Source organism: Podarcis erhardii, assembly GCF_964252035.2.
Source record: "Podarcis erhardii genome assembly, chromosome: 9".
Classification (NCBI taxonomy): Eukaryota; Metazoa; Chordata; class Lepidosauria; order Squamata; family Lacertidae; genus Podarcis; species Podarcis erhardii.
Genome location: NC_138512.1, coordinates 79,195,498 through 79,221,582, shown reverse-complemented (window position 1 = coordinate 79,221,582; position 26,085 = coordinate 79,195,498). Strand labels below are relative to the sequence as shown.

The following is a 26,085-nucleotide window of genomic DNA, read 5'->3' as shown; positions in this document are numbered from 1 at the left end:
GCCACAATTTAGCATTTTTATGATTTCACAAGGCAAATGCCCAACACAGAACTTTAAACTTGGGCTGGATTGAGCCGCTTCCTGGGGTCCTATTTCCTTTCTGGACCTGGCAGAGACTCTGCCACAAATATTGTTTCTCTCACAGGCTGAGCAACTGCACCAGGATGGAGGACTTTGGGACCATGAAGTTTGGCAGAGGATGAGCAGGAGACACACCTCCTAAGAGCCGGCTGGATCAGGCCCAACAGCCCATCTAGTCCAGCCTCCTTTCTCACCAGGGCTGAGCAGCTGTCTTTGGGCATGGGTAGGTCTAAACCACAGAGCCTAGGGCTTGCCGGATCGGAAGGTTGGTGGTTTGAATCCCTGCGACGGGGTGAGTTCCCGTTGCTCGGTCCCTGCTCCTGCCAACCTAGCAGTTCAAAAGCACGTCAAAGTGCAAGTAGATACTGTAAATAGGTACCACTCTGACGGGAAGGTAAACGGCGTTTCCGTGTGCTGCTCTGGTTCTCCAGAAGCAACTTAGTCATGCTGGCCACATGACCCGGAAGCTGTATGCCGGCTCCCTCGGCCAGTAAAGCGAGATGAGCACCGCAACCCCAGAGTTGTCCGCAACTGGACCTAACGGTCAGGGGTCCCTTTACCTTTGCCTTTTAGGCAAATTAAGGCCCAGGGGCTGGATCCAGCCCAATCGTCTTCTAAATCCGACCTGCGGACGGTCTAGGAATCAGCATGTTTTTACGAGAGTAGAATGTGTCCTTTTATTTAAAATTCATCTCTGGGTTATTTGTGGGGCATAGGAATTCGTTCATTTTCCCCAAAAAAATATACTCCAGCCCCCCACAAGGTCTGAGGGACAGTGGACCAGCCCCCTGCTGAAAATGTTTGCTGACCCCTGCCTTTGGGGAACCTGCAAGAAAAATCTGAGCACCAGAGCTCTCTTCTCTCCTGGGGTTTACAGCCACGGGTTTTTGGAAGCCTTGCTGTCTCCAACTGCAAAGGGAGAAACTTAGCTGGCCTGGCTAGTAGCCATCAATCTCCCTTTCCTCTGGGAATTTGTACAGTTCTCTCGTAAAGCTGCCTAGGCCATCACACTTCTTGTGGGAGGGAGTTCCACAGTTTAACTACGAGCTGCGTGAAGGACTGTATCTGTCCTGAACCTTCCAACATTCACCTTTGCCAGGTGTCCCCAAGTTCTAGGGATAGGAGGGAGGAAATTTTCTCTGCACCCACTTTCCCCATGACATGCAGACTTTTTATAAACTTCTACCACGCCTTGGGACGCGGGTGGTGCTGTGGGTTAAACCACAGAGCCTAGGGCTTGCTGATCAGAAGGTTGGCGGTTCGAATCCCTGCGACGGGGTGAGCTCCTGTTGCTCGGTCCCAGCTCCTGCCAACCTAGCAGTTCAAAATCACGTCAAGTGCAAGTAGATAAATAGGTACCGCTCCAGCGGGAAGCTAAACGGCATTTCCGTGCACTGCTCTGGTTCGCCAGAAGCGGCTTAGTCCTGCTGGCCACATGACCCGGAAGCTGTACATGCCTCCCTTGAAATCGAGATGAGCGCCGCAACCCTAGAGTCAGCCACAACTGGACCTAATAGTCAGGGGTCCCTTTACCTTTAACCACGTCTTAATTCTCTTTTCCTCTAAACTAAAAAGTCACAGACCTCCCTGGAGATCTGAGGTTTATGCAGATGTGTACAGGGATTGATTTCTTGCTTGTCCAGCATTCTGCAACCTGCAAATAGAAACAGCCCCAAGCGTCCCTCTCCAAATCCCCTTTGGCCCCTGAGAATGGGAGAGAGGTGGTGTTCTCCCCACCAGCACCCTTGGGTGCTCTCTCCGCCCTGTACCTCTGCTTCCCTCGTCTCGGCCCCTGTAGTTGCAAACTCATCCTGCCTCCTCCTTACCTTCAAACACCACAGAGCAATAAGCATCGCTGATATCCGTATCCGGAGTCTGGACATTCTGTGCGTGGAGGACGAAGACCCGCAACATTTTGGGAGGCCCAGAGGGTTTCCTCCCCCTCCTCGCCTCGGATCTGGCCCGTCCTCTGGGATGTTTGCTTTCCCTACAGTTCAGGCCTGTCTCCCTCCTGCTCTGGAGCTGGCAGAGCAGCTTGGCTCCAGCTCCAGTGACAAACAGATAGAGCTCTTAAAGGGACACCAGCCCTGGCCAACTCCAAAGCCAAGAGGGCCTGCAAAGACATTGGCGTTCGTTTTTAGACAACTGGACACTCCAGCGCTGGCCTTTAGGTTATCGCATCAAGAGAGGAAAAGTTCAAAGAGATAGACAAATGTGTCTAGATCCGTTTCTGATTTTTCCGGCCACATTTCCACGTCAGTTTGCAATTGCTTTTTAAATTCTTCGTGAAAATTTGACAGCTTTTCAGTGGGAATTTCCCTTAAGACACACAATTTTGTGCCTCGTATAAGCATCTTAATGAGCCGTTTTTCTCCTAACAAATGTACACACACACACCCCCCCAACATTACTTGGTTGGTTAACTGAATCACAGCATCTGACGAGTGCATTTTTATTTTAGATTCTCTGATGACTAACCCCTCTCTCTCTCTCTCTCTCTCGGGTTTTATAAACAAGAATAAAGTTATGCAAATAAGTGTACCAAGTTTTCTCATGTCATTTGTATATCACAAAAATAGCATAATAAATGTGGGAAAATATCTACAACGTATGTTTCATTCTTAGTGGTCAATGTATGAGTTCTTGGTTTATGAATTGTTTTAAATAATTAGGAAGAAGAAGAAAAGGAGGGAAGAGGGGGAGGGTCAGGTGGGGTTTGGTTGGGTGGTTATGTTTCTAGCGAGTGCAAATTTTGAAGGATAGCGGCCTCTTGGTTCTAGATTCAGGTAGGCAGCTGTGTTGGTCTGACGCAGTATGTATGTATGTGTGTGTGTGTATATATATATATAATGTCCAGTAGCACCTTAGAGACCAACTAAGTCCAACTAAGTTTGTTCTTGGTATGAGCATTCGTATGCATGCACACTTGTTCAGATACAGTGGTACCTCGGGATAAGTACTTAATTCTTTCTGGAGGTCCGTTCTTAACCTGAAACTGTTCTTAACCTGAAGCACCACTTTAGCTAAAGGGGCCTCCTGCTGCTGCCGCGCCGCCAGAGCATGATTTCTGTTCTCATCCTGAAGCAAAGTTCTTAACCTGAGGCACTATTTCTGGGTTAGTGGAGTCTGTAACCTGAAGCGTATGTAACCTGAGGTACCACTGTACACTGAAACAGAAATCACCAGACCCTTATATATAGTGAGAGGGTGGGGAGGGGTATTACACAGAAGGGTGGTGGGAATGGCCACTGCCTCTCAGACTAGCCAACCTCACAGGGTTGTGGCGAGGGTAAAATGGCGAAGGAGTAAATTAGGTGCACCACCTCAAACTCCTTGATAAATAACTCATTTTCTCTCTCCCTTTCATCAATTCAGCGCAGATTGTACACAGAAAATGCCCCCCCCCCACTCTGATTGCGTTTACTGAAACAGGTATTAGGATTAGTGAGGTGTGAACCCCCATCGGCTTCCCTAGGAAACAACTTGGGCTTTTCTGTCAAACGCTAAAAAAATGAGCATCCTCAGAGCTTTCTTTTCCCCTTTTCTTTCTTTCTTTCTTTTTCTTTCTTTCTTTCTTTCTTTCTTTCTTTCTTTCTTTCTTTCTTTCTTTCTTTCTTTCTTTCTTTCTCTTTCTTTCTTTCTTTCTTTCTTTCTTTCTTTCTTTTCCTTCCTTCCTTCCTTCCTTTTTCCTCTCTCTCTCTTTCTTTCTTTCTTTCTTTCTTTCTTTCTCTCTCTCTCTCTTTCTTGGCATAGGGATTTCAATTCAGGGAAATGCTTCCCTTCACAGGGCGGAATGCCAACCCTGATGGGGCTTTCCGTATTTCGGCCAGGTCATTCCATGACACGGCCACCACCTGCCTCTTGTGTTTCCACAACCTCTAATCTTCAGGTAATGCTATACCATTTGGCTTCCAATGACCCTTTTTACCAAGTTCCCCCCATCCAAAGTTAGCCCCCGGCTTTGCAACATTGAAGATTGCAATGTCCCTTTTTACTTCTGCTTTCTGCCTACGCAGGAAAGCGTTTCGTTTTAAGGCAAGGGGCGCAGAGTTGAAAGACAGGCTTTGTTTTCTCAGAAGCAGGGGGCAGCTCTTGCTTCCTTATCCCAGAATCCTAGGTGTGTCGTCTAATAACGGATTTCTAATATTATGAGAGGCTAGTCTCTTTCTCCACATAGTGCCAAATTTTTGAAATTCCTGTTCATGGCCTCATTTTCTAGCACCAGAAATGCAACAGATGGAAAGATGGCACAACTCAGACCAAGGAAGAATGGCAAATAAAACTGATGAGCAATGCTGAGATAGCAAAGCTTACAGGAAGAATTAGAAACCAGGAAGAGGCTGAGTTTACTAAAGAATGGGGAGAGTATATAATTTATTTGAAAAACTATGGTGAACAATTACATTCATTGGTAGGACTGACAGAAAACCTGTAGTAAAAATTTGAATTATAATAGAGTTAGGGAAGAGATGCAGAGGGAAAAATCTTTATGAGGATCCACCAATAAGGAGGGGGAGGGAAGTCAAAGGGGATTTTTTGTTTTTATTTGATGGCGTATTTTCTTTCCTTTGTTTATTCTATATAAACTTGAAAATGCAAAAAAATAATAGTAATTAAAAAACAAAAGCAAATACAACCACCTTTGCTCCCTTTTTTAACCCTTTCCTGCACCGTTTTCCAGCTCTGCTGCAATATCCTTTTTAAAATGGGGCAATCAGAACTGCACATAATTCCAGATCACGTTGCAGCATAGATTCATATCGGAGCGTTGTTAAACCAGTCACTTATTTCTTTGAAGAAACCTGCTCATTCCCAGCTGTATCATTTGCAGCAGCTTTGCTCATTCGATTTTCTCTCAACCATTCCTCTTCGAGCTGTTCCTTAATTCTGAGATGCTTCTTCCACTGTTTTATCCATTCTCTGCTGAAGGATCTGCAACATTTTGCTCCTCCTTGCCTTGAAATCGTTCAGTTCCAGTTGGTCATTACAAAACATTTTTGAACTATGAGATAGTGAGTTCGCTTCTTCCTTCCTCCCTCCCATTGCCTTTTCCTTTTGTGTTGTGTCTTAAGATTGCAAGATTGAGGGCATGAACTGTGTTATCATGGACATTTGTAAACCACACAGGGAGCCTTTTTTAGAGTGGGGGATGAACAGAGAGATAAAATGAATTAAGCAAACCATGAATGACTTAATTAAGTTCTGGAACTCATTCCCACAGAAAGCAGTGATAGATAGCTCTGAAAACTAACTTTACAGAGTCATGGAGGACTCAGGTCTATCAGCAGCTGCTATCCCAGAATACCAGTTGCTGGAAACCACAGAAGGAAGGTTTCCCACAGGCATTTATTTGGCCATTGAGAGAACAGGATGCTGGACTACTAGATGGACCTTCGGTCTGATCCAGCCACCTCTTCTGATAATCTTACGCCCAATGCTTTTTTTCTTTAAAGATGTTTAGGGGTACTCTCATTTTGACTCAAGAAAATCACCATTTTATAGTTCAAATCAGGAAAAATATAGTAAATTGACAAAAGTAGAAAGATTCACAAAATGTTTAGGGGTGTGCGTACCCCTGCGTGCCCCCCCCCCAGAAAAAAGCACTGCTTACACCTAATGGAAACCTTCATTTTACAAGCCTTTTTCTTCAAGCCTGTATAGGATTTGAAAATTTTTGCTATGCATTTTTATTGTTGCATCACTTCGGGAGCTTTTTATGGGACGCGATTAGCTAAATGATTAAATAATTTAATTGCCACCATCTCTGAAACAGATGCAAAGAAAGCTGTACCTTTCCATGTCGCATGGAACATTTTTATATCCCTCTTAAGAATGTAGTCCCTCTGGACTTGCAGGATCAGATCAATACACACAAGGGAAAATAATTGGGCTGTAAAAACTGGACAAAACCTGGATGCTGGCCCCGAAGAAAAGAATCACAGAGCCAGCAAGAGGCTACCTTTATCTGGCATAATCTGGGTTTCTACTCAGGGTTGTTACCTTATTCTCTCAGTCCAACCTGTAATGCGGGGACAGAATAGAAAGGAAACTTGCAGTAGTTGGGTCTAATTCAGTAAACACCGCAGACGTGCTGCTAAGTCACTGACTCCCGGCCACAGCTCCTGCAATATACTAAAATGTCACACATTAAAAACTTCCCTGAACAGGGCTGCCTTAAAATGTCTTCTGAATGTCAGGTAGTTGTTTATCACTTTGACATCTGATGGCAGGGCATTCCACAGGGCGGGCGCCACTACCGAGAAGGCCCTCTGTCTGGTTCCCTGTAGCTTTGCTTCTCGCAATAAGGGAACTGCCAGAAGGCCCTCGGTGCTGGACCTGTGTCTGGGCTGAATGATGGGGGTGGAGATGTTCCTTCAGGTATACTGGGACAAGGCTGTTTGTCGGAAACAAACTTGGAGCCAATGCAGATGTCTCAGGACTGGTGTTATGTGGTCTCGACTGCCGCCCCCAGCCACCAGTCTGGCTTCTGCATTCTGGATTAGTTGCAGTTTCCAGGTCACCTTCAAAGGTAGCCCCACGCAGAGCGCATTGCAGTAGTCCAAGCGGGAGATAACTAGAGCATTCTCCACTCTGGCGAGACAGTCCGCGGGCAGATAGGGTCTCAGCCTGAGTACCAGATGGAGCTGGGAGACAGCTGCCCTGGACAAACAATTGACCTGCGCCTCCATGTACAGCTGTGAGTCCAAAGTGACTCCTAGGCTGCGCTCGTTTTAGAGGCTTTTGTGGTGGGACAGACATAGTGGTACCCAATCCCAGCTACGTTAAAATATCTTGGTTTCTTCAATGACCTTTTCTGTCCCTGGGAACATTTTGAGGTAGATTCTCAATGAGGATGAGGAAGTGATCCATCCGGAGAATAAGGCTGCCCCTACACTTTTAATGTCTATGTGCATTAGGGGAGCCTGTTCCCTTCCCTTACCTCCTGCTTTTCCATCCACCTCCCTGTCAAAAGTCAGTATTCCACATTCGGTTGCTTCAAGCTCCCATTTTCTGTATCTCTGCATACTTTCGACATTTCCCCCCATCCCACCCACCTGCCACTCCCCCCGATATATGGGAGTTACTGTTCTAGTTACCGAAAGTCAGGCTCTTTTCTCAACAGTGGAAACGGAAACTAAAGACAGGATTCAGAAGCTGCCATGGCTGGAAGATCCTGGCTGAACGATTCCAGATTTTATAAGGTCATGAAACGCAGTGCCATTTTAGAAGAAAGAACCAAGTCAACCCTTTTCAGCTTCTAGACTGGATGTCCCCAAAAGTGGCACTGGGTACTAATAGCAACCAGCCCACGTCCCAGGGCAAAAGTTCTTATCACGTGTGATGAACAGCACCAAATGTGGTGTTTGTCCCAAGTCTGTATCCCAAAAGATGAAAAACTAGTGGCAATTGTGTAGTTTTGTGTGTAAATAATAGTTTCTATTCATCTGTCCAGGGGAAGTCATGTTATGTCTCAAGGTGACTAGACAAAGGTCACCCACTTTTGCTTCTGGCACTGCCTACTGCTGACAGGTGGCCGTCATACCCACTGAACTGGTCAGAGGGTCCATAAGTGTGTGTCTCTTTTTTTTTAATGTCTGAGTTTATTGAAGAATGAACTAATGTTGTTTTATGTATGCTCCCTTTTTCCTTTTCTTTCTTTTTCTTTTCAAGATTTAAATGTGCTTACGAGAGGCATATATTTATATCTCTTACTTCTTTCTTCCTTTCTGGAGTTTCTGCTTTTATTCTTTTCTTTTTTGCCCTCTCTACATAAGCGTTTGTATTTTCTTCTTCTTTTGTTTACGTTTGTGCATTTTGATTTGTGTGCATGTGCAATACAATCAATAAAAAAACAAAAAAAAAATGTGCAAGCTGCCTAAATGTACCTGTTAGAAAAAGAGGAGCACATGACCATGTCTGCAAATCAGACAGGATGTTCAGAGAATGGCCCTTATCCAGCTAAGGAACCTCTAGCTTTTGAATATATTTTTTGGGGGGGGGGGGAGGGAAGCAAATATGTGGCTGGGGAAACTCAGCCAGTTGGGCAGGGTATAAATATTATTATTATTATTATTATTATTATTATTATTATTATTATTTGCTCAGGACAAAGAAACAGCACAATCCTAAGCCAGTCTACTCAGATGTAAGTCCCACTGAGTTCAGTGTATGCTAGATCACTGTGGGAGGCTCTCTGCCTCTGAATACTAGTTGCTGGGAACTGCAGATGAGCCGAGTGCTGCTGTGTTCAGATCCTGTTTGCTGGCTTCCCACAGTCATCAGGGGAGTCACCCTAAGAGCAGGATGCTGAACTGGATGGGCCACCGGCTTGATCCAACAGGCTGTTCTCAACTCACAGCTAAGGGAGTACAGAACTGCAGCACAAACTTATCTTTCGACTACTGGAATTCCGAGCTTTCTGGTGAAACAAAAAAAATATGTATTTTTTTGCGGGGTGTGTGTGATTTTTATTACCAGGATGGCACAAAGACTAAATTAGAATTACACATATAGTGTTCTGGTAAGAAAGTTGCATTCTCTAAATAAAAGCATTTGCAACTTGGCAACACATTATGGGTTTCTCTCATCCCCTTTCAGAATACTCAGCAATAGTCAAATACAGCAAAACTGAATCAATTAAATGTCTTATTATCTACCACAAATAATTAAAACCACCTAGGAATTCCTCAAGGTGCTAAGTCTTAATTCAGACATTTGCAAATTAAATTCATTTTCTTCCTGAACATTACCCATGTGCTTTTATAGACTGTACATTTTTCAAAATTAAAGAATGAGAAAGAACTCTTGAGTTAGGGAAATTTCCTTCGGAGATCCGGCTTTCTTTCGGGAGAGGCAACACAGCATTTATGCAGCTTTGTCTTCCATTCCGACACTGGAAACACGACGCCAAAGAAAACCATGGAGGCGGTGATTCTGTTCTTTGTCATATCCTGTCTCTATACTCAGCAAGCAGCTTCTGTCACCAAAGATGTGCTGGTCTTTAAGGTGATACAAGGCTGTTTTTGTTGCAACAGACTAAAACTGTCACTACATTAGCCCTGAGCAACAGTGATTCTCTACATCTTCTGGATTCAGACAGGAGACATCTGTCAGCGACACAAAGTCTGGCTTTTCAACACACCAGAACAGGCAGCGTTGAGCTGATAAAAAACAAACGCCGTGTACATCTGTGCCGGCAGCACAGTAGGAACATTTATTCGAACCCATCCAGCATCACTGCAAACAGCAACCCAGAGCCACCACACTATTCAGATCAGTCCACCTATACTGAATAAACTATATACAACATGTATACCACATGGAAATCTTCAAAGGAACAAAAGGAAACATGAACACGATACACAGAACTGACTGGACCCTAAGTGAAGTTTGGGGAAGCTCTTCCTGTCTTCGTATCACCTCGAGCTCTGCTCCTCGGCTGCCCCGTCACCCTCCTTTTTCTTTTCCTCCGCTGTACTCTTGATCATGAATTTCTGCAGAGAAACACAGAAACAAACTCTTTTGCAGCGACTGAGAACTTCCTCAGGTTTTTGAGGGGGGGGTGCTTTTATCATTGAATTTAATGCTGTCACTCAGGCAACATTCCACTCCCCTGGTTGCTGGCTTTGCGGGTGTTTATTTAGGAGAGGGGCAAAGCCCCGAGGGTGGGGGTGGGCAGCCTGCCAAACGCTAGCCTGGCTCTAGAAAGTTCAAAATGATGTCTGCACTAGCTCTGGACCCATGCGTGTGACTGCACAGAGAAGACTGGCCAGTATGATAGGACACTAGCCTTGGGAATCTGGGCGTTAGGAGACTGGGTAGCAAGTGGGCAGGACCTTCAACTTCTAAAATGTCACAGACCCCCAAATCAGATTTATTATTTATTCAACATACCTACATACCACTTTTCTTCCAAAGCAGGGCTCAAAGCTGCTTGCAACATTAAAAAGTAAACTTGTTGGAAACAAGAGTTAAAATGCATTTAAAACTGGCATTAAAGTATACTTTAAAAGGTAAAAGGTAAAGGGACCCCTGACCATTAGGTCTAGTCGTGACCGACTCTGGGGTTGCAGCGCTCATCTCACTTTACCGGCCGAGGGAGCTGGCATGCAGCTTCAGGGTCATGTGGCCAGCATGACTAAGCCGCTTCTGGCGAACCAGAGCAGCGCACGGAAACGCTGTTTACCTTCCCGCCAGAGCGGTAGCTATTTATCTACTTGCACTTTGCTTTTAAACTGCTAGGTGGGCAGGAGCAGGGACCAAGCAACGGGAGCTCACCCCGTCGTGGGATTCGAACCGCCGACCTTCCGACCTGCAAGTCCTAGGCTCTGTGGTTTAACCCACAGTGCCACCCACGTCCCTAAAGTAGTTTGCCCCAAGATTAATGAGCCCCTCATAGTGCACTGCTGCTAGGGTCAGTTGCACTTGTTTATATGCATTTGTGCATATGTACAGAGAATCTGGAGATAATGACCACATATATGTAAGATTGACCTCCTGGGACAGAAACATGGCATGTTTTTTGCATAAGCCTGGGACAGCTCACTTGGTAGAGCATAACTCTTTTCCCAACTCAGGGCTGTGGGTTCGAGCCCCACGCTGGGAAAAGATTCCTGCATTGCCGGAGGTTGGACTAGATGACCCTTGTGGTCCCTCCCTTCCAACTTCACAATTATCTGATTTACAAAGGCCCCCAGTGCCTTTCTAGTGCCTGAGACGTCACACTCCAGGAGAAATGGACTTCCATTTTTCAATAAAAACATTTCATTCACCAGAAGGAAGCACAAAAGATAACAAGCAAGTACTACCTCCATATTTTCCTGGTGGAGCTGAGATTGGCAATGGGTTTTCATAGATGCTTCATCCACACAGAAACAGGAACAGATCTGACAGAAAAAGCCAGCCTTTGGAACAAGGAAATCCAAATCTTAAAAGAGAAAGGACACACACATTAACAAGTGCAAATCCAAATCATCCTTTTATTTTGCCCAGATAGGGCAAGAGGAAAAATGACACAAAAGGCCACAACAACCAGAAGACTCCCTTTACAAATGCAAAAGTTATCTATTTCCTTTTGTGACACTGATTCAGAAAGCACTGAGGCTTAAGACAGTTTTCATAACTACTATACCTATAAACCATAATTTCAGATGACCTAGCATTGCCATGTAATTATAATACTTAGCTTATATACGCTACGTTATCTTTGTATGTGGCTTAAGCGGTTTATACTGTTTTTTGTATTTACGTTGCTTTGTTAATTATGCTATTTAGGTCTGGTTATTTATGCTACTTGGGCTGTTTAAGCTTTTTAAAATCGATCTATGCTAGTTCTGATGTATTAGAGAGATATAGGGGCACTTCAGGAGATGGATAGGCTCTGTATCCATGACAGGTATTTAGGAAGCAGTTGGATAAATTGCTAATTTTATCACAGGTAACAAACTGTAAGATTCATGTCACTGTTAATATTGTCATGCAAAACACAGAAAGAAGTCCTCAGGTCACTTCCACAGGATACCACACGTGGATGAAGGACCACTCATCTTATACTAGAGCAAAACCAAGACAAAAAAAACCCTACTTCATTTGCTTAAACAGCAACAGCAACACCAACTCCCAACTCTGCTACATCCCAAATGTGGGGACAGATCAAAAGATTCACCACAAATTACCGCTGAATTAGTAAATAGTTAAATAGGAAGCAGGTGATAAGAAGTTTGAAGTGCTTTTTATTTTAGAACGTAACACGATCTTACCTTTCAACTGGCTTGGAGCCTTGCATTTCTCTGAAGAATCTGTTTTTCTCCGTTTAGACTCTGGTTCCTCGCATTCTGAGTCAGTTAAATCTATAAAAGACACATTTTAATTAGCGTACATATTTCCCCCCCTAGGAGATGCAGTATAGTAACAATGCCATGTTATATAAATAAACTATGGAGAAGCATGAATAAGAAACTGTGCTGGTACACAGAAGGAATATAGGAGCTGCTTTGCTCCCCTCCTGCTCCCAGGAGCTAAACCATGATTATGTGAAACCCTAGGAAAACCTAGGTTTGTCTCCCCTGGTTTGGGCAAAACACTAAGCAAAGCTTTCACTTTGTAGGGAAATGCAACAGCAGGAGACGAGGAGAGGCAAAACAACTATGTTTCTCGCTCCACGCACCAGCATGCCTACAGAGTCAAGCTAAGCCAGAATCTGGTTTTAATGTTACATGCAAACCAGACCACTGTACCTGTAATAACAATAACAATAACAATAACAATAACAATAACAATAATAATAGTTATAATAATAATAATTTATTATTTATACCTCCACCCATCCGGCTGGGTTTCCCCAGCCACTGTGGGCGGCTCCCAACAGATTAAAAACAGAATAAAACATCAAACATTAAAAACTTCCCGAAACAGGGCTGCCTTCAGCAATCAAGTCTTCAGTGTCAGGACACCCCTATTTGACACTGACTCGGTGGTGGGTGTTACTGAAAAGGCCCTTTCCCCTCACAGTCACTGGCTATGCCACACCAGGTGAGGATGCTCAGAGAAGGGTCTCCAATGATGCCTACGTGGCTTGGCTCGTTAGATTTCTTGTCTGCCTGCTTCACCTGAACCCCTTCATAACCTCAACCTAATCCTAGCTCTAATCTCTCTCTTTAAATTTTCGATCCACTGGGGCTTAGCGCTATTAGCGGCTTATCGGCTTTTAGAGGCTTTTAGCGGCTTATCGGATAAGCGGCTTAGAAAAAGGGGGGGAAGGGGGGGAAACCGCAGGAACTCGCAAGACATTTTCGTCTTGCGAAGCAAGCCCATAGGAAATTCGTTTTGCGAAGCACCTCCAAAACGGAAAACTCTTTCGTCTAGCGGGTTTTTCGTCTTGCGAGGCACCACTGTATTACAAACACACAGGAATCATCTGAAGCTGGCAACCCCAAACTTGGCCCTCCAGATGTTTTGGGACTACAGTTCCCATCATCCCTGACCACTGGTCCTGTTAGCTAGGGATGATGGGTGTTGTAGTCCCAAAACATCTGGAGGGCCGAGTTTGGGGGTGCCTGATCTGAAGTAAACAGCAGGGCTGAGGATACAGCATTTCTTTCAGCCTTAACAACAATCACTAAAACAAAGTAAGAGGCACTCACTAATTTATTCCAAATGCCTGGGAGAAAATTGTCTTTACTTGCTGGTGGAAACCCATCAGAGTTACTGCCCTCCATGCCTCCAGAGGAAGAGAGCGCTACAGTCCGGAGGCAGGGGCGGGGCAGGGAGGAGGATGACAGAGAATGTTCTCTCTTGCGTCCCCCCGCAGCTGACTGAGCTCGCTGGTGGGATGATGAGATAAGCACCCCTTGCTGACCACAGGATCCAAGATGGTTGATACGGTCCCATGCAATGGAAAGCTTCACAAGTTAATACGGAGAACTTATCTGGATCTGGTAGCATATAGCCAGCCTCTGCGGATCCCACATAATAGAGGTTGTGTGAGCATGTACAGACGCAGTTGTTAGCAACTTTGCAGCAGCTTCTTACATGAGCTCTATTCCTCAAGGACAGACCAGCACGCTACCAGGACAAGGCTATCCCAATCAAAGCATAGCTGCAGTAATAGGCTCTTAAAGCAATCCATTAGACAGCTGTTTTTGAACTGGGAGCTTTGCTGCCTGCTCACTGCATCTGAAGCAATAATTTGCTCTCCACTTGCAAATACAGATACTCAAAATTGGCTTGCACTGACTGCAATACCATTACGACAAATAACAGCAATGATGAGGATAATGATGTTGCAGTGCTTACAGTTTTATAAGGCAAGTCAGTATTATTGTTCCCATACTGTGGCTGGGAGGATGAAGGCGAAGGGTGTGGCTTACCAAAGGCCCCTTAGTGAGTTCATGGGAGATTCAAAAATGTGAGCCATGGCCTTCCTGAGTCATAGCTCCGTCTCTTAGCCACACAGGTGCACCATGCCTGAGGTGCTGAACGGTTTGGAGAGACTACCTGATAGAAACAACTGCAAGCATCTGTTGGGCTGTTCAGTCAGCTTTCACCTAACTCAAACCAAGAACATAAAAACTACAAAAACTGCTTTCTGGCTCCTACCTTTTTCAGGCTTCTCAGAAGGTTGTGAAGATGTCACCTCACTGCAGCTCTCCTCCTTTAAATCTGCACCGGGAACCCGGTCTTGAGGTTCAGATTTTGTGTCCGGTTCTGCTGTGGCCGTGGCCTGACTCTCCGCCATAGAAACACTCACGTCTGAGGAAGGCATCTGCACATTTTCTCCTGCTTTCTCCTCACTGGCAGCGGACGCAGAGCTTTCTTCAACTTCCGTATCAGCTTCTCTACCAACAGCACCCTCTCCAGGACTATCCGGCTCTAGTTCAGCATAAATGTCAGACAGCTCAGTTACTCTTCCTCAGATCTTGAGGAACTAACAACAGTTTGAGTTGCATTATTGGTAAGGACTAATAATCATTGCCAAACATAAGCAGTTTAAGAGCTTCATCTTTTTAATTCATGCAGAACTGTGGTCTTCAAAATGAAGACTTACCTTCTTTTCGTTTTGACAAACATTTCTCAAAATTCTGCATCCAGACAACCAATGCCATTCAGAGAATCGTAAAAGAGAATCATGAAAAGTACGTTTCCGGACAAAAGCCTTGTGGGCCCGCAGGCTGGAGGTCCCCCATCCCAGCACTAACATGTCTAAAACCTTTGTGACACTATGAATGTACAAGGCAACTTCAGGGACCATAAATGGGACATAGAGACTAAGGCATGCAGGGCCCAAGCTGCAAGGAATTTCATGGGTCCTGCCTGGAACTCCAAATTTGCCTAGTGTGGACCTCTTGGTAATATGTTTCTAATAGGCCATCTCTCTCAGGAGGGCCTATGTTCAGTGGTACCTAGAAACTGGCTCCTACCTTTTTCAGGAGGAGTTTGCATGAGCTCTGATTAGTGGAAAGAGAAACAACAGAGTTCCTTTCTTGCAACACGCCTAACTGCGAGGCACATCACGCAGGAACTCGTCTTTGCATGAGCCTCCAGTGTGGCAAGTGTGTCGGACTCTGAGCTAGAGGAGGGTTCAAATCCCCATGAAGCTCTTTAGGGGAGCTTGGGCCACTCAAGTCTCTCAGCCTGAAGCTACCTCACAGGATCAAAATGGGGAGAGAAGCAACTTGCCTGCCCTCTTGAGCTCCTGGAAGGAAAAGCAGGAGAGACATGCAAGACTCAAGTAAATAAATCTCACCAGGTGGTTGCTGGTCCTCCCTCATACTGCTCTCGCTATCTGGCATTTCTGCCTGGTTCAATATTGGTTCTGCAAGTAGAAGGTTGCATATATAATTCTGACACTTTTGCTCAGGTGGCTTTCACCTCTTCCATGGGGTTGAGCCCTGTTAAGACATAACTGCATTCCTACCTGCCACTGGCTGCTCACACCCTGTGTCAGCTTCAGGCGTCCGGCTTGTTTCTTCATCTCTTCCTTCATCCTTTTCTGTGTCTATTAAGGCAGCTGGCTTGTCAACTGTGGCGGCCACAGAAATGCAGGTCTCCTCTTGAGGCTCCTCTGCCTGAGCCTCAGTTCCTTCAAGTTGTTCCTTTGAGGCCTGCTCTCTCTTCTCGGCCAGAGATTCACCTGGAGTTCCAGCTTCTTCTGGCTTGGCCACATCCTCTTCTGGTTCAGCTACTGCCATGACAACCTCTCCTCCCGATATACTTTCAGCAACTGACTCTTTCACTTCTGCGGGGGGAGGAGAGTCACTTTTCCCCTCTTCCTCATCCTCGCTTCCAACCTCGTCTACAGTAACAAAGTTAAGATCTTCTTTCAAGCGATTGAAGTCTGCCAGGAAGTCTTCGTCATCTTCCGCCACTTCATCCAAAGTCACCAGATGCTGATCATCGATGTCCTCGTGGATCTCGTCCACGGTAACTAGAGTGCTGGGATCTTCTGGGATCAGAGAAGAAAGGAAATCTCCAGGATCCTCTCCAGGATCCTCAACAACCTGCTTCTCACCCTCCCTGGATTTTATGGCCTCGCCAACCTTGAAATGTGACAGCTCACTTAGCGGCATCTCTTCCACTTCTCCAATTTCATCCACGGTGACTAAGGGCTCTGCTTTAAGGTCCGACTCATTATCCCCTAAAGCGAATGCATCCTTAGGGTCTTCTTGCTCTGATATCTCATCTAAAGTAACAAGTGACTGTGGATCTTTGATCACTTCATCAATCAACTCCTCCTCGTCGTTCACTTCATCCACCGTGACCAAAGTCTGGGAATCTGGCACGGCTTCCAAGTTCAGAAGCTCAGCCTGCAACATTCCACCTTCATCTTCTCCAATCTCATCCAGAGTAACAAAGGAAAGCTCGTTCTCATCAACGTGCGCAGAGCTCTTGCCCTTCCTTTTCTTGGAACTCGGCTCAGAAGGCAGGCTTTTCTTGGTGTGATCCTTCCTTTTGCCCCGTATGGGGTTTCTTCTGGGCTGAGTGGGAGAGTCCACTTCCTCTAGAACTTCATCCATGGTCACAAACTCATCCAAGTTAAATGGAGAAAGCTCTTCTTCCTACAAAAGAAAAGCAAAGCTCAGCTTTAGCGAGCAAGAGAAATCAGCAGAGGTATGGTGACAATGATGCCCAGTAAGGGCAGTTCAAAACCAAAGAGGTGAACATAGAAACAGAAATTTACCACAGCCATACAAACACAGGATTTGTATCTTTAACTACTGTTTATAGAAGCTGCTATCTGGAGGGGCTTTGCCCTAAAATGGGGGTGTAATTAAAGGCTTTTGAGCTTAGCATGACTAAAGAACATAGACCAGGTATTTTGCGGTTTATATATTGCAATTTTATGTTGTGAACCGCCCTGAGATCTATGGATGAAGGGGTGCATACAAATTTTATAAACAAACCAAACCAAACCAAACCAAAAACCAAACCAAACCCTAGATCAAGGCAAAGGCCCCTCCAGTCCAGATTCCTGTTCCCACAGCAGCCAACCAGGCACCATGGGGAAGCTCACAAGCAAGACATGTGTGCAACAACTACACCCTCCTGCCTGACGGGAGAGGTGGAACATAGCTGCCGTGAGCAACCGTAGATGAGCGTCTTTTCCTCTGTGAATGTGTCTCATCTGCTTGGATGGTCCTCCAAGCTGGTGACCGCCATTACATCTTGTGGAAGGGAATGCTATAATTTAAATGCAGCAACTTTTTACATTTACCCACCAAAGTTCCTAGGAACCCAAACTTTGAAGAAGAAATGTGGTGACCTTTTTTAAAAAAAAGGAAAAGAAAAAACTGGGATATTATTGTTACTGCTATGAAGCAATTGCCGTGTTTGTAGAAAAAACTCAGAACCTCCCCCACCTCACACTTTCCCTCTCTCATCTCTCGAATCACACCAACGGCATAGGCTGGTTTTCGCCCCCTGCTCCAGCGCAGGAAACACAACCCATGTAATCCAAATCCAAAATTTAAGTGGAACCGTGTTCAGTTCCATCAGTTGTTCAAACAAAAGGTCAGAATAGGTCAGAAAAATGACCCTCACCTTGTTTCCTAATAATAATAATAATAATAATAATAATAATAATAATAATAATAATAATAATAATACAGTGCCCATCTTTCTTAAGGAAATCTAGAGTCTTGAGCCATAGCAGCTTTCTCCGGTTGTGGTATTATATGACCATGAGAATTATAATATTTTTTTAGTCGACAGGAAAGTGGTAAGAAAAAATACCCCTTCCAAAACTCACTGCAGAGACCTTATTTCAGGTGCTTCTTGAAATGACTGTAATTCTAATGCTGTCACTCGCTTTGTTTCTTTCCTTACCTCTTTTGGTTTTGTGCAGCTTTTAGAACTTCTAGTAGTTCTCCCAGCAGACACCTGAAAAAAATTTAGAAAGGGGAACAAGAATCAAAACAACAGAATTGCAAGCTCACTGATACACGACTTCCCCCTTTAAACTTGGATGAAATTCATTACACGCTAAGAAAGTTAAGACCGTGCCAATCATTTTTAAGATCCGGGTATTGAGCGCACCAACCACCTGGTGAATAAGTGGTCCCTTCTCAGCAGCCAGCATGTGCAAAACCGTCAGGATTCGACACAGAAAGCCTCACCTCACGACAGAGGAGACAGTGACAGCAAGGGAAAGAATGAACAATACTTGCCGCCCATTTAGAACTGCACCGTGAAGAGCTGGTGCTCTACCCTCAGGTTTACCCAGAAGTTGTTCCCGTCCACAGAGTGCTTCCGAGTGAACCGCTTTCAAGTTGTGCGTGCCATGAATCTAGAGACGGCAGGACCCCCGCCTGCCTGTTTGCCCCGCTTAATGCAACCGCTTAGAGGAAAGGGAAGGGAACTGGGCCCAGGCTACCACTGCACTGGTTCAGGATCTGGAAGAAGCGTCAACGTTAGTTACCAGCCAGTCACAAGGAGCCAGCACTTTAGCCCTTCTCACCTTATTGCTGCCGCTGTCTCGCTTCACACTGGATGATCTACTCTCCCGCTCCGGGGTCTGCTTTGAGCTACCCTTAGTTTCCACTGGGGAGTCCTTGTCTGGCAGCGACGAACTCTTCCCAATGCCTAACTTAACAACAAGAGAACGTACGTTGGTCTTAGACTTGCCGCCATCTGTCACGTTTGACCGGCCGCTCGGAGGTCTTTGCTGACTCACTTCTTTTGACACCATTTTCTTTTCAGTGACTGTGCGGCTCCTGGTTGCCAGCTTCGCAGGAGGCTTCTGCCCCCCTTTTCTCAGAGTCGGAGCTTTCGTCTTGGATACATTTGGGACAGACATCGAAGCCTTTAGCATACTTTCACTAACAGAAGTAGTCTCCGCACTGGATGCTGATTCTGATGCAAGACTGACGGATTCAACCGCTTGTCCCGGTCCTTTACTGGGCTGTGCCTTGGGTAGAATTTGTTCAGGACTCTTGTCGTCTGTAATCTTTTCAGGTTTCTCCTCCTTGGTTGGTCCATCATTTGATACCAGCCTTTCAGGTTGCTTCTCTAAAGTTGTCTCCGTCTTGACTACATGTTCAGGTTTGACTAATTCAGGTTTCTCCTCTGTTACTTCCATATCTTCCAGCACCGCTGCCTCAGATTCCACCACTGTATTAGCTTCAGCTGCGGAACAGGGGATTTCAGATTCCTTGTCTATCACCCCCCCAATCACCTGATCTGTAGGTATTTCTGATGTATTAAGTAATGCTTCAGTACTATCTGCCTCTTGGGTTACTGGCTTGTTATCTGACTGTACATTGCCACTTGACACTTCCTCCACGGCAACTTCTGCAGAGTCCACTGGAAATGTCTCAGAGGTGGCAGCAACTGTGTCTTCTCCTTCCACGGTCATGACAGAGTCTACTCCTATGCTCTCCGCTTCAGTCGTGCTGGATAATTCTTCCGGTGATTTACCAACAGGAGTGGCTAATTCTTCACTTTTGTTTTCTCCAGCAGCTGCAGGTGCATTTTCCAGAAATTCATCATTAGAGGTGTCTGTAATTTTTTCTTCCTTCTCCAAATTGGATGGCAAAGTAAGAAGAACTCCTTCGGATTTTACTTCAGATGATCCTAAATCAACTGGCGTAGTAGGTGTGGTTGTTGCTCCAATTCCAGAATCCTCTTCTGATCCTTCTGTCTTTGATGGTTCTGATGCCACTTCACATACCACTTTCTCAACGGGTCTTGAGTCTTCTTCAGTCTTCTCTTCTGGAATCCTAGGCTTCTGATCAGAACTTGGTTCTTCCTTGGCCTCAGGAGGCTTTGGTGAAGGAACAGCAGCTGGGTGCACCACTCCTGATCCTTCGGGAAATGTGTTCAAGTCAGGGCTAAATATATTTAAAAAGACAGAAGAAATCAAGCTATGTTGAGAACTCCACAGTAATCAATAACCCCTCGACGCCAACGGTTGGGATTTCCTGATGCAACAGAGCTTAGCATTAGGAAATCTGGCCTAACAACCAAACTGGTTTTCACAATGAGCCAAATTCTAGTTTACCTCTCTCTTAAGTTGCTTCAGCATGGCAGGCATCTTAGCATTTCTCTAATGGTACTAGTCAGTATGCATGTGTGCTCTGTGTACCTTGGAGCTGACAGGTCAGGTTTAAGTTTAGGTAGGGAGAAAGACAGACAGAACACAGGGACGCATAGCTCTGGCTGTGGATATAAACCAATTTAAAGTTAGAATAGGAAACCCTCCTGATCTTTTATCCACCTTCCTGCAGTTCCGCTCCAGAAATATGGGTGCTAAATGGGGTGTTACCTAGAGAACTGAAATGAGACAGACAAGAGTGGAAATGTCCACACATACACACTCGCTGAGCCTTTAGTCCATTTTCAGCTTTCTGATAGATTCCAAAATAACCAAATTCAAGGCGACAATGTACAGTATTCCAGAAAACTTCCACTTACAAGTACATAATTATTAGGAATGTAAAAACGATCCTGCTGCAATCAGATCAAGGCTCTATTTGGTCCATTGAGCTTCCAGCAACAGCCAAACTGGTGCCTCCTGAAAGACCATTCTAGTGTATCTCTAGAATAATCTCCACCTGGAGGTGAATGATTTCAAAGCTGGGGTAATGGCAATTCTGCTTTCATGACCTAGGAAAGGATGCTAAGATATCACATATTACAACTGAAAGATGATCACACACCAAACTGGGTGCTCTACATGTTATGTGAAGTGAGTCAGGCGCCCTCAGAAAGAGGACAAAATAAAAGCTCCATAACAACCTCCCCCCACACAAAGCACAACTGGCAGGGTTTAGTGTGCTGTATTCTGCAGAACCAAATGAAAAGGGGAGGCGTGTAAACTGTGCAGGCAATTGATGGGAGAAGAACTGCCACTATCACAATCGATTAAAGGGGGAGGAAGAAGTGTCTTGCCCAAGCAGGAGCAATTCCAAAAGGAAACATCAAACCTCAAAAAATAGGACTACAAAGCAGTAAAATATATGCATAAATAATGTTCTCATTGATAATTTTAATATTTCTTGCAAACCACTTTGAGGTTTTATACCAATCAATCAGTATATAAATTTTGCTAAGTAACAGAAATAAAAATTTGAAATCACTAAATTTGAGAAGATCTCAGGAACCTACCTGGACCCTGAGATCATCTTCTGAGGCCCTTCTTCTTATGCCTCCTCCTCAAGAGGTCCGGAGGGTGGCAACAAGAGAACAGGGCCATTTCTGCGGTGGCTTCCCATTTGTGGAATGTTCTCCCCAGGGAGGTTTGGCTGTCACCTTCATTATACACCTTTAGGTGCCAGGCGAAAACGTTCCTCTTCAACCATGCCTTGGGCTGACTGATTGTGTTGTGGAAGGCTGGATTGTTGGGTTATCTTTGTTGTATTAATAATAATAATAATAATATTCTCCTTTTTCATATTTTGATTTTATGCTGCTAATCGCCTGAGATTCTACGGGTATAAGGTGGTAAACAAATTGAATAAATAATAATAATAAATGGTCAAGCACAAAAGGCATGGATTTTGTGACTTGCAAAGGGGTTGCTGATGCGTATTTGAGTAAATGAAACTAGGAGAGTAAGGAGTGCAAGGCACACTATAATGAAGCACAGCAAACAGGATCCAGAACCGAACCAAGCAAAAACAGTATGGTTCCTCCAACTTTTGGCAAATATAGATGGGACCTTCCAGCTGGGATTGGTGATGTGACGCAGCTCAACTTCATGGCATTAGTGAATTTACAGAACTCCAGGGGGAAACAAAAAAGTTCCTGAGTAATACACATCTGTATGGTTTGGATAGACAGCTGCATGAATTCAGAGGTAAACTGCAAAGAACATGTTTCTAAATTGTGAAGATATCCAACCGAGATTGGCTTAACACATATATCCCCTTCTCTTTGGGCTTTCAACAACACAGCTTGCACATGTGACTCTTTTCAGGTGAATCTAAACAGGAAAATTCCCAGATAGGTTAGTCATGCTACTCAACCAAAAGGGAGCCTTTCTTGAAGAAGAGAAGCTACTCACACAATGATTCAGTCCTTTAAAATTTGTTTTTTAGGTGCAGGAAGTGAACTTTAGCAATTCATTTGGGAGATTAAGAGTTCCAGGACCTTCTGTCAGACAAGAAAAGCACAGACCAAAAAAAAAAAAAAAAAAGCAGCAGAATTCACAGCCAAGAATAAAATCCTGCCAAAGAGATGGAGCTTTCAGGAATGATAGAGTTGTGACATCAAGATTCTATCAACAGGGTGCAATAATTTAAACAAGTCAAGGAAGCACCAGACACACAACCCCACTTGCTGTTGCAGTCTCGCACCCTTGAGGAAGCTAATGGAAAGGACAACCCATTAAAAGCATGCCACATGTGAGTGAGGCAAAAGAGCCACACACAGCTGTTCTTCATCCGAAGCTCAGTTCATCTTCAGCCACCTCCACCTGGTTCTGGGGAAAAACTGTTTGCCGAAAACATGCCATCATGGGAGGAGGTATCAAAGTACATTCAGAACAAGCAGGTCCATCAACTCATCCAGAAGATGAAGTGATAGCCATTGTGAAGAAGTGACACACAGTTTATTAATCAAGATTTCATCTATTACGTCCGATCAACCATAAAAACATATGGCATCCATTTGTTCCCCAACAGAGTAAGGTCAGGGGAGCAAGTAAAAAGAAAAATCTGCCTTCTTTCTGTACTCCACAATTTAAAAATTTTTCTTCTTGCCATATTCCATCATGAGCGCAAACGATTCAGTGAAGAACAAGCTTTATGCCTACTAGCCATGCTGCTGGTTTCCTTGGAACAGAGAACAGGGTGTGTGGTTTGTTTGTTTTGGGGTTGTTGTTTTTTTGCAAAAAGCCAGCAGATAAAGCTGACTCAGGTGTGACCCATGCAAAGTCACTCTGTTACATGGGCTTCCTCAACAGCGGTTATGTTAAAATGCTTCCTTCAGATGCAGTATCTCAGGACCCAACGTTTACACTCAAGTAAGGAGACAATGAGTTACCGAATGAGCCTGGTGTACCAAGTGTGTGTATACCGGATTAGAAATGTGTGTTATACTTCCATTGCAGGTGCATATCATCAACAACTAAGCAGGCTGCCCGTGTGTAGATGAGAGCTTTGGGGAAAAACACAGTATTATTAGACGTGAAATCGGGTACATATCAGCATTATGATGTAACAAACACCCCGGGTGTTCATTTTCAAATGTACTTACTAGCCAGAGTACAATTATTTTAACTACATCTGTAGGCTATAAAGTTGTGCATGCATCTCCCTTTTAAGAAGAATCTAGGAAGATAATTTGAGGTGCAGAAGTCATTTTGAAAACAAAAATGTTCTTCTTTCCACCTACAGAAAAAAACCCTTGTTACTTTAACCTATTCTCTTTGATACAAATTAATTATAAATACAGTCATTAAAATTCTGTGTATCTCATCCATAATTTTATATTGTGTGAACACTCTTGACAGGATGCACTATGCATTTAGCACATGGTTCTTGGGATACTTTAAACTGCTAATGGTCTTTTCTACTACATTTAAATAGCGTGACATGAGAGACCAGCTTCAGGGTCAACTGTAGACTCCTTGAAAAAATGAATTGCACAGCAAAATATCTTTCTATACTTGGAAAGAGCTTGAAAGCACTGATTCAAAAACACCGACTTGTCACACAGAATTGCTCGCACTGCTGCAGCTGGTTAATTCCAATGTCATTTTTCTGTAGTCATCTGAATTGCAAATACTGTGTATGGTTCAGTCCATACCCCACTAAAGTCAATGGTAAAGTTCCATGGATATTAATGGAAATGAACTGTACGCACACATTCCAGGCACGCTTGCTGACTTCAGCAGCTACGACTTCACGACAAGTCCAAAACTTGACAGAGGGGTGAGAGGGATACACAGAGAACAAGTTGTTTCACATAAGAAGTGACAACCCTAAATAAATCAGAATACTGGGCTTACCACGGAACGGTGAGGTGGATAATCAGTCTACTTTATTCAATCACAAATCTTAAAAGCCACACATGCATGCATGCATGCATACTTTCTCTCTCTCTCTCTCTCTCTCTCTCTCTCTCTCTCTCTCTCTCTCTCACACACACACACACACACACACACACAGTTCATTTAAATATTTAAAAAACAAACCTTTCGTTGCCTGGATCTTGTTTCTTCTCCTCCTTTCTTGTGACTTCAGCCTGTTGAAAAACAATGTCCAGTTCTGAGTATCTTGAAGCAATTAACAAGAAACCGTGCGAAATACTTCGGCCCACAGATACACAATAGAATTTTAAGAGCAATGGAAAAGAGGCTCTACAATTGGCTCTTTTCTGCAGTTGTCCAAAACTAAATACTTTTGCGTAAAACAAACAAAAAAAAAAAAACAAAAAAAAAATGAGAGTGAAAAAATGGGAAACAGGGCAACTCGTATGTCATGACTCTGCTCTTTTAATCGCACGATTTCTACTTCCCAGGAGTCAACCTTAACTATAAGCTTTGCCCATTATACCTGACTCCATGCTAATGCCCAATTTTAAGCCCTGTCAAGGAATAAGACTGGACCGTATACCTAGTTGGCAACTTGATGGGTCTACAAAAGCAACAGGGAAAGAGGGAGTGTTGGAGTGTAACTGAGCATCAGCTGATTGTCAGTTCTTGCAAAGTGCACGGCTTTGCAGGAGACACCCATTGTTGGTGCCTTCCTTCGCAAGGCAGTGCTTACAAAGAGTCAGGAGCTGCCAATCAGCTGGCTGGCAGCGCCAGCAAACTCCAAATCTGTCCCATCCTCGTCTTTACTTGCTCCACACACCATGTCATAAATGACATTATATGGGTAGGGCAGGTCGGTCTGGCTTGGCCAAAACTGCCTGGTCCACCACATTGGGCTGCCTCAAGCTTCCCCACAACTGTTACATAGTTTAGCCATTGGGTGGCACTAGACTTAGTTGTGAGTGGGCAGAGTCAGGGTTTTCCTGCACCTGCTGTGTCCTTGCTAGAGACAAGCAAGCTCTTGTCCAGTTTCCCAACCACTGCGTAGCTTTCAAACCTTCCGTGCCAGCGGGCAAGAACAGCCCAGGCTGAGTCTTCAGAACCCACCACGGATGCACACAAGCTGGAAAACTGAGACGCGTCTAAAGAAAGGAAGCTCACTTACCGGCGACGGTTCAATCTGTGGTGAGCGTGAGAATGTCAACCGTGATTCTCCAATGTTGTGTGGATACCTTTTCAGGAAGCGGCACATGGATGCAGCTGACTCAGCACTATCCAACTGGAGAATGGCCTTAGAAGTTAAGATATGCATAACGTTAACATTCAAGTATACCCTTTGTGCAGTCAGTACAGGGATACACATGTAAATATTACTTATTAGCCAGATGGAGCTTTTCCTCCTGAAAGACATTATTTCTAGGAGTTTGTTGCTGTCCTTTAAGGCAGCTGGGGAGGGGGTGGGTGAGAACCTTCCTGTGCCACTGGGTTCCTGTGCCACAATAGTAAACTGTGTCATGGTGCTCTGGGGAGAGTGCATCAAGTAACAGGTCTGCTTGCAAAAAGAAGTTTCCAAAACAAGAACAGCCACCTTGTTCTTATTTGCTATCACCATGTAGTGATCTACGCGTCCAAATCGAAGTCCAACACAAAGTATTTCGAGTTCTGAATATCCCTTATCTGGCAGGTTGCCCAAATGCACAAACTGTGAATGGATATTTTCTGTGTTCACCTAGTTAAAGAAAACGCAGGCATCAATTTTATCTATTTACAGTACCCCATTTCCTGCCCACCCTTCACCATAAAGTCCCACATTAAGCAGTGACTGCAGAGCAGATGGTTTCTATTTGGAGTTTGACTTTTTCTTTCATCAGGTCTGCTAGGCCAGTGAGCCTGGCTGTTTCCTTCCTTCTCTGGCAGCATGAGGTTTGGATTCATTTCCTTAAGCCATCTATTCTGTGGAGACCACAGAACAGTATTTCAGCTACTCACACCTGCACTTCACATGGGACATTCTGAGGCTTGCCACCAGC

At 44.5% G+C, this 26,085-nt stretch overlaps 2 protein-coding genes across 6 annotated transcripts in view; both read right to left on the bottom strand.

Annotated features, from left to right (window-relative positions):
- Positions 1 to 2,156, bottom strand: part of DYSF (dysferlin) — a 188,605-nt gene extending 186,449 nt beyond the window's left edge. For all 3 annotated transcript variants that reach the window (XM_081876592.1, XM_081876594.1, XM_081876596.1), the window contains exon 1: positions 1,908 to 2,156. In XM_081876592.1, coding sequence (XP_081732718.1) covers positions 1,908 to 1,995 — 88 coding nt within the window. In that variant the 5' untranslated portion in view covers positions 1,996 to 2,156. The remainder of the gene's footprint in view (positions 1 to 1,907) is intronic.
- A 7,108-nt stretch (positions 2,157 to 9,264) lies between these two features.
- ZNF638 (zinc finger protein 638) overlaps positions 9,265 to 26,085 on the bottom strand; it is a 71,769-nt gene continuing 54,948 nt past the window's right edge. For 2 of the 3 annotated variants that reach the window (XM_081876589.1, XM_081876590.1), the window contains 10 exons: positions 25,221 to 25,346; positions 24,215 to 24,264; positions 18,536 to 19,907; positions 17,905 to 17,958; positions 15,497 to 16,637; positions 15,326 to 15,394; positions 14,179 to 14,451; positions 11,841 to 11,930; positions 10,890 to 11,008; positions 9,265 to 9,575 (listed from right to left, as the gene is read on the bottom strand). In XM_081876589.1, the coding sequence (XP_081732715.1) occupies positions 9,498 to 9,575; positions 10,890 to 11,008; positions 11,841 to 11,930; positions 14,179 to 14,451; positions 15,326 to 15,394; positions 15,497 to 16,637; positions 17,905 to 17,958; positions 18,536 to 19,907; positions 24,215 to 24,264; positions 25,221 to 25,346 (3,372 nt within the window). In that variant the 3' untranslated portion in view covers positions 9,265 to 9,497. Of the gene's footprint in view, positions 9,576 to 10,889; positions 11,009 to 11,840; positions 11,931 to 14,178; positions 14,452 to 15,325; positions 15,395 to 15,496; positions 16,638 to 17,904; positions 17,959 to 18,535; positions 19,908 to 24,214; positions 24,265 to 25,220; positions 25,347 to 25,643; positions 25,785 to 26,085 lie in introns of all 3 variants that reach the window. The other variant, XM_081876588.1, reaches the window with a different exon arrangement.